We start from the raw sequence: 10,877 nt of genomic DNA, 5'->3' as shown, positions 1-10,877 counted from the left end.
AGATGTTTGATATGATGTGTATGGTACAATGGCTATTGATCTTTCCACTTTTGTTTTTCAAGTAACAGTAGAACAATGCTATAGATGTAAATATGTCATATTGATGAAAACTTTAAAGTCATAAAGGACAGCCTGATGGAACTCAAATGGAGTAGGTTATCAAAATTAGTCTGATTTGCAAAATGCTCTGTTCCATTTGCAATGTTTAACATTCCAACTTGGAGCCCTGAAAAATCACCTTGAAGTTTCATTCTTAACTATTGTTTCTGACACCTGTCCACCATAGACTTCTGCTTGGCTGATGATGTGTGAACATTCAAATAAACAGATTGTATTCCTACTTTCTCAAAACAGTCATAGCTTTCAAGTTAAGTAAAATGTAGCTCATTGGAGGTGAATTATTTTTATATATTTTTTTAATCCTCTAGCTATAACTAACTGGTGGGACAGGAGAATATTCTCTAGTGAATTGAGAGGTCAAACTCAACTTGTCTTAGCTGCTTCTATATTGCTGCAGAAGAGCCAGGGTCCCCACTTTTCCCTGTTCTCTTGGCCCCACAGTTTCTCTTGCAATAATCTGGAGTTGTTGTTGAGGGAAAATTTCCCTTTATCGGGAGTTTTATTCTTTGGTATATTTTGACCTTTATTCATTCAAAATCTATCTCTGTAACCCTGAGCTATTTCTCTGAGAAACTCTTTACCAGATGTAGCTTTCTACTATATGTAGTAGAAAAACTTTTTTTTTTCATTTTTCAGTCACCAGTATATATATTTATATTTAACCTTGGGAATCATTGGAGGTTCTACCCAAATTTGAGTAATCCAGGGGCTCCAGGGTGGTTTAATTGGTTAAGGGTCTGACTCTTGATTTCAGCTCAGGTCATGATCTCAGTGTTGTGAGATGGAGCCCTGTGTCAGGCTCCTGTGCTAGGTGTGTAACCTCCTTAAGATTCTCTCCCTCTCTCTTTCTTAAAAAAATAAATAAATAAAATAAATAAAAATAAAAAAGTCTAGTAATCCAGACTAGTTTGATGGCAAGGGATTTGGATATAAATGAAACATGGAAGAATTCATGGTGTAGGGAGATAAACTGATGATAGTAAGTACAGGAAAATGGATTTTAGTTACTACACAATAGCTCTGAGGAGGGAAATATTAAATATATTTGAAAGGCTCTTTATTACAAAGAAGGTGATTTTGGCTGCATGGCTTTTCAGAGACACCCAGAGTACTTAGTGAACATGATCTGTCTGGGGAACGGTTAAGAATTACAGTGTGAGTAGAAGAAACTTTCCTATGGGAGATATCATCCATGAGAGACTGAGAAAACTGGGGCCTGATTTAAATGGATTTTGCTCGCTAGATTTAGGAGATTGGGTTTATCCTGTAATGATCGAGGGGAGGGAGTAGAGAACACATAGATCTGACTGACAACGCAGTGAGAGCATCAAAATGGAGCACTTTTCCCTAGAAATTATAACCCAGACTTCAGCAAGACTCATAGGCTCATGCCAGAAATGGCAGGCTATATCCAAGGGAAAGGGAGGTGCCACCTCTGGTGATTTCTTCTTCCTTTCTTTTTCTTTTTTGTTTTTCTCTCTCACTGGTGTTTGTGCTTTTGAGTAATTTTGGAATTGGTGGCTCCTGAAAATTAATCGGAGGTCATGAAGGAGGGTTCATTAAATTGATGCCAGAACCAGTGAGAATTTAAAATGTTTCACAATGGTTTTCAAACAAACAGCCAAGTTCTAATTTGGAAAATCATTGCTCATATAACTGAAATTCCTTCAAATCAATATTTTTTCAAGGTAGAATACACCTTTCTAATGCTGGCTGGAAGAGCCAGTAATGCCAGTTAGTAATATGATCATCATGCTTAGGGGACTTAAGAGGACTTTAATTTTGCAAGATATAAAATCTGAGACAATTTTTTTTTTCAGATTTTATTTATTTATTTGACAGAGAGAAAGAGAGCACAGGCAGCAGGGAGTGGGGGAGGGAGGAGCAGGCTCCCTGCTGCGCAGGAAGCCTGATACTCAGCTTTTTCCAGGACCCTGGAATTCTGACCTCAGCTGAAGGCAACCACTTAACCTACTGAGCCATCCAGGTGTCCTGATCTGGGACAATTTTGGTGTAGGTTAGGGAGAAGTGAACTTTGGATGAGCTGAGGATTCAAAATTTAGGAATTTTAACCCTTAGTGACTGAAAATGTTATAAGCCTTTGGAATAGAGGAAAATACTCTCTTAATGTGAGGAATATACTTCCTTTTGTTCTTAAAGGCCCATTTCAGAGCTCTTCTGGTACTCACTGACCTCAGGCATACATCTGTAATTTCTTTTCTCTCCATCATGCCGAGAACTAGATGCATTTTTTTTTTTTATTCTATTATGCACTTTAGCACATCTATCTTAGTTCTTTGTTAGGTTATTGGTCTCATATGCGGAGGGTGTATTCTTCTGGCCATGAGCAACATTGTGACTGTGTCCTAATCTGATAATGCAATGTTGTCCAATTTGTATTAGCTTCTCGAATGCTGAGTAAGGTAAGGGGAAAGATGAATGGACAATAGCTCTTGAATCTTGGCCCTCTGACTTGTTAACATAATGTTGGTATCACCTTTTGTCTTGCAGAGGATCAAATCCCCAGGGGCTTCCCTACCATTGACATGGGCCCACAGTTGAAGGTGGTTGAGCGTACACGCACTGCCACCATGCTTTGCGCAGCCAGTGGGAATCCGGATCCAGAAATAACTTGGTTTAAAGATTTCTTACCTGTCGACACAAGCAACAACAATGGCCGAATTAAGCAGTTACGATCAGGTAGGGTCTTGTTACTGTTTCCACTAACTCTTATTAGAGAATTTTTTTTTTTTTTTTTTAGCTTTCTCTCTCTTTATTTTAATTTTAATTTTATTTTATTTTAATTTTTAGGTATTGATTTTTCTCCCTCTTCTCTTTCTCTTGTTATTTAATGTGTTGTCCATGTTTGTGATGTCATAGCCTGTTTCAGAGTTTGTCTTTCTCTCTCTGTTTTGCAGCTTCTGTTTAATCCACATTGCTCACTGCTGTGACTGTATTTTTAATAATTTTTAATTTACTGCTTTTCTGCAGTATTTGATGGATCCATTTTCTCCTCTTTCTTTCTTCTTTCTCTGTTTTCTTTTGAAAAAAAAATTTCAACATTGGACTTCATTCAGATCTTGCAAGGAGCTCCAATGGTTGTATCCATTAAAAGCCAAAAGATTCATATTAAACACTAAAATGATTCAGTTTTACTAAAGTGTGTTTTCTCTGTCTTTTCTGCATTTGAACTCATCAGAGTACCAAAGTTTAGTAAGTTTGGTCACATCTGCTTTCTTTTCACTAATACATAAACCACAGAAATGTTATCTCCTGAGTAACCAGATGTATTTTGCAAAAGTCCTTTACCAAGTACCAATGAAAGGAGGGGATTTTTATTAACTTTATTATTATATTATTGTGAGTGAGCATTTTCTACACATAAGCCACAGTAGTGTGCGCCCACACTAAAGAGTTTTGAACCCTCCAGTGACTGGATCTACAGAAGTCTGCTTTTGGTGTAGACTCCAGCCCTTGCCGCTTCCTTCTCTCTCTCCCTGCTGCCCTATTGTCCCTTTCCCATCCCCATCCCAAGTTCATTCCTTTGCTCTCTTTAGATTAAAAAATAGAGATAATTCTAAATTTCTTAAATTTTAGAGCCTGTCCCTAGGTGATCTCCCTGGGACATGTAGTAATGAGCTGTTTACTTTGACGTTGGGAATAATATTGATATGGAATTCTAAGTTGTTGAACTTAACTGCCTGTCTTCCCAGAATTCTCAGCTTTTGACCTGTCCTGTGATGTTAAAGCGTCTTGTTAACTGCCTCTTTTGCTTGTTGTCAGCAGAATTGTATAGATTAGCATTCTGTTATTGTAAATAAAGAATTAATTATTCACCTGTAACATAGATGATTTAGTATATAAAGCTTTAACTCTGAAAAATTTGTACCAAATTATAAGGAATATAATAATATTTTTATGCTGTCTTTCTTCTCTCCGTATTTAAATCTCCAGAATCTATTGGTAAGTGCTTAGTTCTGAAGCGCACTTCACCCCCACTAATTTCCATATCCAGAATATTATTATTATTATTTTTATTATTATTAATAAAATGCATGGCATGCATTTTACTAACTGTCAGTGTAGACACCAGATCTCGGTAGTGGCGCGCACACGCACACATCCACAGAACTGTTATTGTAAGAACACTGTCTAGAAAAATAAAATAGTACACAAGTCGTATCACATAAATGTAGCATAGTGAGAAGCATAAGATATTCAACCAACAGTGTTTGTTTCTAGTTAGTCATTAGTCTTTCCTATAACAGTATATATATATGAGTATCTATATATATACTTAAATAGATTAGCCAGTATTTTTCCTAAACTATGTCTTTAAAAAGTATTGTTTAGTTTTTATTTATTTTTTTAAGACTATGAGGCATATAGATATAATTCTAACCCGATACGACCCCAGACCTGAGAACTCAGTTGCTTCTCTGAGAAAGGCAACAATGCCTATTGTGGTCTTTGCCCTCTGTGGTATAATGCAACTTGCTTTTTATAATCTAATAATACGATCTAATAGATTCCTGTTTTACCAGTATAGTAATTCAAGTTTCTTTTAAGACCTTATTTAATTCTGTAAATCTAATTTAATTCTTCTCCCCAGCCCTAGCCTCCTCCTTCTCGTACTAATGCTTCTTCTTTCTAATCTTATTTGCATTCATATTATCCACCCAGGTGGTACACCAATAAGAGGTAAGAGTGCTGAACTAACGTTCACAGAATGATCTTGCTCATTCTTTCTGTCCTCTCATCACTCCCATCTTTGTCCTGTTTTCAACATCATTCCAATAATATGTGCATCAACTTTATTTTTTTTCCCTTTGTACTGTTTGGTTATGATCAGTGACTCTCATATTGTGAGTTTTCCTTTTCTTTTCCTTTTCTCTTTGTTTTGTTCATTTCTTTCTTTATGGAAATGATTATTTAAGTTGTGATATGCTTCAAAGAAAGCATATCCAGGTCTCTAGACCATAGACCAGTCACAGCGTACCATCTGTCCCTCTTTTTTTCCTTTTCTTCTTCTTCCTTTTTCCTTTTTTTCTTTTTTTTTTCTTCTTTTTCCTTTTTTTTTGTCCAACCGGAGAAAAAAAAAGATCATTTTTTTTCTTCCTTAGCTGTTCTTGTTCTGGACCAAAGCCAAGATGGTCTGGAGAACAGTGGCAGACATGCAGAAGACAGCCTGGAACATCTGCTTTTTGTCTTTATCTTTCAAAAGGTTTTTGCTTTTGTTCTTCAATTCTTTTTTCTCTTACTGTCTTAAAAGTCAAAGAATGACTCCCCTTTCCACCTGATCCCACTCGCCTACAACCTGACAGCAATGCTTTTTTCCCCCACTTCTTTTTTTCTTGGATTAATCGCCTCTGGATTTTTGGATCTTCTGTCCTTCAGGCTATGGAAACAAAAGGTGCTCAGTATTCTTGGTGGTATGTGATATTGCTGGTTTTTCATACTTTGACTCAGTGTTCATTTCTTTTAGAATTCTTGTTTTGTATTTTTCTTGGGGCTTTGTGACACCACACTGCTAATCCCACTGGTGGATTTTGATGGGTGTCTTAGGGGATCCGTCTCGAGGTCCTCAAGCAGTGGTTGGTTGGCTCTTCCTCGCTGGCATAGGCCGTGCTTTTTAACTTTTTTTAAAACCCTCTAATTCAACTGCTCTTTGTTTTTCAGCAAATGTAATAATGATTGTAAGTCGTGGCAAACTGTCTTTCTTTTCTTCAAAATCTGCATGTCTTAAGGGAGTTTTGTTTCTTTAAGTAATATTTTCATAATATATAATGACTAATTTTAATTTTTTGCTTTGTGCAGCCTTTTTGTACTTGCTGCGTATTTTTGCCTTTCTTCAGCAGAAGACTTTCTTGAAAACCCGGCCTGGTTTTTTTTGAGCGTACCTATCTTTTGCGCCACTTTTGGTACCAAAATGGAACAAAACAAAACAAAACCAAAAATTAATCTTTTGTTTGATTTAAAAGCCATACTTCCTTGAAGCAGTCTCACCCATCTTCATTTTATTAGTCTAGGAAATGAGAGTATTAATTATGACTAGAAGTCTTGCTCGGGAAAAGAGATAATTGTTTTCTTATGCTAGCATTGATGATGTAAAAAAAAAAATAATCTCTATATGTTTCTCTCATCGCATCATTTTCTGTCTGTGCACCTTAGCAAGAGATTGAAACGGCGCTGAGCGGACCTTCGCTTTGCAGGGCTTTTCATATTGTTAAGAGGTTTAGCTTTCTGCACTGAGAAAGCCTTCTCTGACCATCTCTTTGGCACTATATTTTATATCCATACAGGCGCCCTTCAGATCGAACAGAGCGAAGAATCTGACCAAGGAAAATATGAGTGTGTTGCCACCAACAGCGCGGGCACTCGCTATTCTGCCCCTGCCAATTTATATGTCAGAGGTAGGAACGGCATCACCCTGGCATCGCCTCTTCTTTAAGGTTCAGGGGGAGTTGAGAGACCCATGAAATGTGTGTTGTTGTGTCAGTAGGTATCAAGCTGATACACTAAATAATTACAGTAGTGGAAGCATTTTAGCAAATAGAGAATTGAAGATCTTGACCCTATTGTTAAAAAAAAAAAATGACAGCTTTTGAGTAAAACCTATCCTGAGGCTTGCAGTTTGTAAGTATATTTGCATTTTTACATCTCGATTTACTTTGACTGCATTGATTGATCTATGCGTGGCATTTGTTTGAAGTTTTCTTCTTTTCCTTCTTTTTTCTGTTGCTGTTTCTCTTCTGTTTCCTTATCAAACTCTGAAATAATTGCTTGGTGTGTTACTAATCAGTTTTCTGTGCAACTCCAAGCATAAAGGTGTTTATGTCTTCAAGACCTCTGCTGCAGAGCTATAAGGATAAAGCTGCTAACTTAAAAACAAAAAACACACAAAAAGAAAAGGTGCTCTATGAAAATAGCACAATTGTAATTCCTTTTTTAATACTTCTTAAAATTAATGAATAGGTGATATTATGTATGTGTATATGTCTGTGCATATATTTTCACACATTTTTAAAAAGTTATTAATATTCTGAAAAGTTTAATTTTCCATTGCCCTGGAACTCTGATTGTATTTTTAACAAATAATGTTAGTTATCCTTGGGACAAGAATGACTTATGAAGATACATTCATATTTTCTCATAAAGTAATATAAATGGTTACATTTTGAGCTTATGAATGTCTGTACCTTTCATTTCAATTAGAAAGAAGTATTTCTTCTTCCCCAGAGTTTTCCAAATCAGGTTCCTATAGCTTTTTGTCCAGTGGAAATGCTCTTATTCCTGGTCTACGTGTCTGTGAATAACCACAAAAGGCTGGGTGGGGGTGGGAATTAAAGACTGTGAAGGCTTTAAGTTACTTTAAGATGGGTTTCCTTAGGAAAATATCTAGCTTGATTTTGAAATTTTCGTTTGAGGTAATATTGTTTCTGTGGGGATGTTTTCCTCTCCTATCTTTCTCTGGAGTCTGGGGTGGGAGAATATGAAGAAAACCATTTCTTCTCCAAATTCCTTGAAAGCCCCTTGAACCTTTTTCTCACAATGGTGACCTCCTTTGCTGCATGAGGCATGTGAACCTTCTTAAATGGAAAAATTTCAAAATGATGCTAGCTATTGTTTCTAATACCGTATTAGTCCATGAGGTGTTGCTAACGTTTTCAGCTGAGGTAGGAAGGGTTAACTAGAGCAAGTAAAGATGTTCAAGTAGCAGTTGAAAGCCTTGATATGGCCTTTTTACTCTCTCTGTGTTTCCCTTGTTTTTCTCCTTTCCTCATTTCATTGTGTTCTGCATCAAACCCCCTACATCCCTCAGAGCTGCGAGAAGGTTGGTGTGTTTTTTACTTTTTACCCACCTTACAAAACTCTTAATTAAACCAATAACAAAGAATACAAATGAAATGAATGTAGCTGCATTGTGGTCTTCTTTTGGTTAATGGTATGTTTTAGCGGAGAATGCCCTTTGCCATGGCTTCTGGTGCTTGCTGGCGGTATCTAACCGTGGTGCATGATGGGCGAGAATGTACCTGGGTGCATGGTAACCGGTAACACTTAACTCTCTCAGGTCCCATGAGCGCAGTCAGTGTTCCTGCTTTCTTTCCTGCCCCACTCTTCCCGTCTCCTGCCTCACCTTAATTTTTGTCGTACAAGGATGCCTGCTGCCCATAGAATGACTTTTTGTAGTTGTTCCTCTAATCCCAAGCATGAAGACTAAACTCTCCTCTATTTTCTGGATATGTTTTTTGACACCTGAGAGTCTCCAGTGGCTCCTGCTTGCTTTGTGTAACCTGTGAATTGGCTGCAGGAGGCATGCTTAACTCTTTCTTCTCTGCCTGTCATTCACCCGTGAGGCCATCACAGCGAGCCCTCTCGAATCAACAGAAGTTTATCTCCAACTTAACGACAGACAAAAAGTTTACAGACAGAATTATTTACATATCATTTTCTTGGGGTTATGAGGTTGTTTGTTTATTAACTTATCTATAATTTTAAAAAATCACTGTATTATCCATATTTAAGGTATGTTCCTAATGATTACCTCTTGATCTAAAATACTCTTGGTGTAATGTTTTGCCAATAAGAGCCCAAGATGAAGCCCATTTGTCTCTTGCCCTCTCCTTGTCCAAGACACATGTACTTAAGCACATATAAACATGCAGATTATCTGAAGCAGGAACACTGAACTCTAATTGCTTGGTAATATTTTCTGTGTTGTATTGCTTTAATATGACCTCTTCTCTCAATGTTCTGTTTCATTGTATGTTTTAAACCCAGTGTCCTACCATGTGAATGTAGGCATAAAAAGCCTCTTACTCAATTTTGTAACCATCATCTATGTCGTTTTACCTTAGCAACCTTAGATTGAGCTGAGTAGAATCTTGAATGTGAAATACCAGCTCCCTTCCTGAATTTGCAATCCTTACCTTTGACAACCTAGCCTAATCTAATGTATTCCTTCTTTGAGCCCTGTCATCCCTTAAATCCCTGTTTCAATCACTGTACTTTATCTCCTCTCTTTAGGTTTCATGCTGTTACCTTGTTATTTCTTCTTTTGTCATTGTTGTCTTGGATTCCAGCTGTTTTTCCCCTTGTCCTAAGCATGGGCCTTGACACTTCATCTTGTGCATGCCTTGCATGACCCAATCCAGTATCCTTACTGGCATTGGATTTGTTTCTTCTTCTGTGAGCATAAATTGATATGTGTGCATATTTCTGTGCCTGTTCCAGTGTTAGTGTGAGGTCTTGAGGCTGCTTCTACTCTGAGTCTGAAAGCAAATAAATTGCACTTTCTGTGTCCTCTAGATGATGTTTTCCAGGGTTGGGATGTGACAGTGTGGTCCCACACATACATTCACATCAACTGGAGGTGCACAGCACTGAAGTTGGTTTTGATACTCAACTTAAATCTGCTGGTGACCTTCCAGCCCCCTTTTCTGCATATACATACATGCATAGGACCTTTGCTATATGCATGCATGTGTATGTTTTTGTGTTTATCTTATGCATGATGTTTATGTATTGTTAGTTTGTAGATAGTTTTTTGTTGTTGTTGTTGTTTTGTTTTTGTTTTTGTTTTTTGTGGGGCCCTTGTAGTTCTGAATCAACTTTTGTATGAATGTGTCTAAGATACCAATGCCTAAACTAAATACTTTTTTCTCTGTGTACACATACCATACTTGTATGGTCTGTATTATCCACAGTTTTTCTTTGTTTTGTTTTTGGAAAATCCACAATATGTTTCAATTGTTTAATTGTGTTTGTACAGTGCATGTCATATGTTTAATAAGCCACTTTATCTTGCCTTTTATTTTATCATTTTCCCTTGTGTTTTGTTCCAGTTCGCCGTGTCCCACCAAGATTCTCTATCCCACCTACTAATCATGAAATCATGCCAGGTGGAAGTGTTAATATCACCTGTGTGGCCGTGGGGTCACCAATGCCTTATGTGAAGTGGATGTTGGGGGCAGAAGATCTGACACCCGAAGATGATATGCCAATAGGAAGAAATGTACTAGAACTGAATGATGTGAGACAGTCAGCAAATTACACCTGTGTTGCTATGTCAACACTGGGTGTCATTGAAGCAATAGCACAGATCACTGTCAAAGGTAAGCTTAATGGTTTTTGCTTTGAGGGTTTAGGTACATTCAAGTCTCCCGACTAATGTTTCTATAAAGTCTAGCCCTGGAATTCTAAAATGTATCAGTTCATCAAATCCCAATAATATCTGTGATATCATTTAAGTTACACATACATAGGTAAGGAGATTCTTAAAAGGACTGATAGCCTATGTAATGAAAATCATCAAAATATTCAACAATAAGCTAGGCCCAAGCACTAACCAGGCAAAATGAGAACTGTTGATACTGTCAACCATTATGATAGAACTGACGCAAACAGGTTTCATATTAATCCAGAGCCCTGGTGAGAGTGCATGATAGAAAAATGCACATAAATTTCTCAAATCTGTGAAGACAAAAGAAAAAGAGAAAGTTAAATCAACATGATCTAATAATAGATATTGTAAAATTTTGATGGGTCTTATCATTAAAAATCAAAATGTAAGTAGCATTATATTTTAAGTTTATCTCTTATCTTCTATACATGATGTGCTCAAGAAATATTATTTTCTTTAAGTACACTAAATGTAACCAAAGTTGGGGCATAAACAATGAATGCTAAAACACTGAGAAGAAATAAAGTGGAAAAAAATAAAAATAAAATCATCCTATAAAAACATAAAAAGTTAA

The 10,877-nt window shown here is 36.8% G+C and overlaps 1 protein-coding gene across 15 annotated transcripts in view; it reads left to right on the top strand.

Annotated features, from left to right (window-relative positions):
• Nucleotides 1-2,636: 2,636 nt before the first annotated feature.
• The window catches only part of PTPRD (protein tyrosine phosphatase receptor type D), a 194,094-nt gene continuing 185,853 nt past the window's right edge, over nucleotides 2,637-10,877 (top strand). For 13 of the 15 annotated variants that reach the window (XM_082694974.1, XM_082694973.1, XM_082694972.1 and 10 more), the window contains exons 1-5: nucleotides 2,637-2,820; nucleotides 4,804-4,821; nucleotides 6,423-6,533; nucleotides 7,943-7,954; nucleotides 9,966-10,235. In XM_082694974.1, the coding sequence (XP_082551100.1) occupies nucleotides 2,667-2,820; nucleotides 4,804-4,821; nucleotides 6,423-6,533; nucleotides 7,943-7,954; nucleotides 9,966-10,235 (565 nt within the window). In that variant the 5' untranslated portion in view covers nucleotides 2,637-2,666. The remainder of the gene's footprint in view (nucleotides 2,821-4,803; nucleotides 4,822-6,422; nucleotides 6,534-7,942; nucleotides 7,955-9,965; nucleotides 10,236-10,877) is intronic. The other 2 variants (XM_082694980.1, XM_082694978.1) reach the window with 2 other exon arrangements.

The sequence above is a fragment of the Mustela nivalis genome (genome assembly GCF_964662115.1).
Source record: "Mustela nivalis genome assembly, chromosome: 13".
Lineage (NCBI taxonomy): Eukaryota > Metazoa > Chordata > Mammalia > Carnivora > Mustelidae > Mustela > Mustela nivalis.
This window is presented reverse-complemented; position numbering and strand designations above follow the sequence as displayed.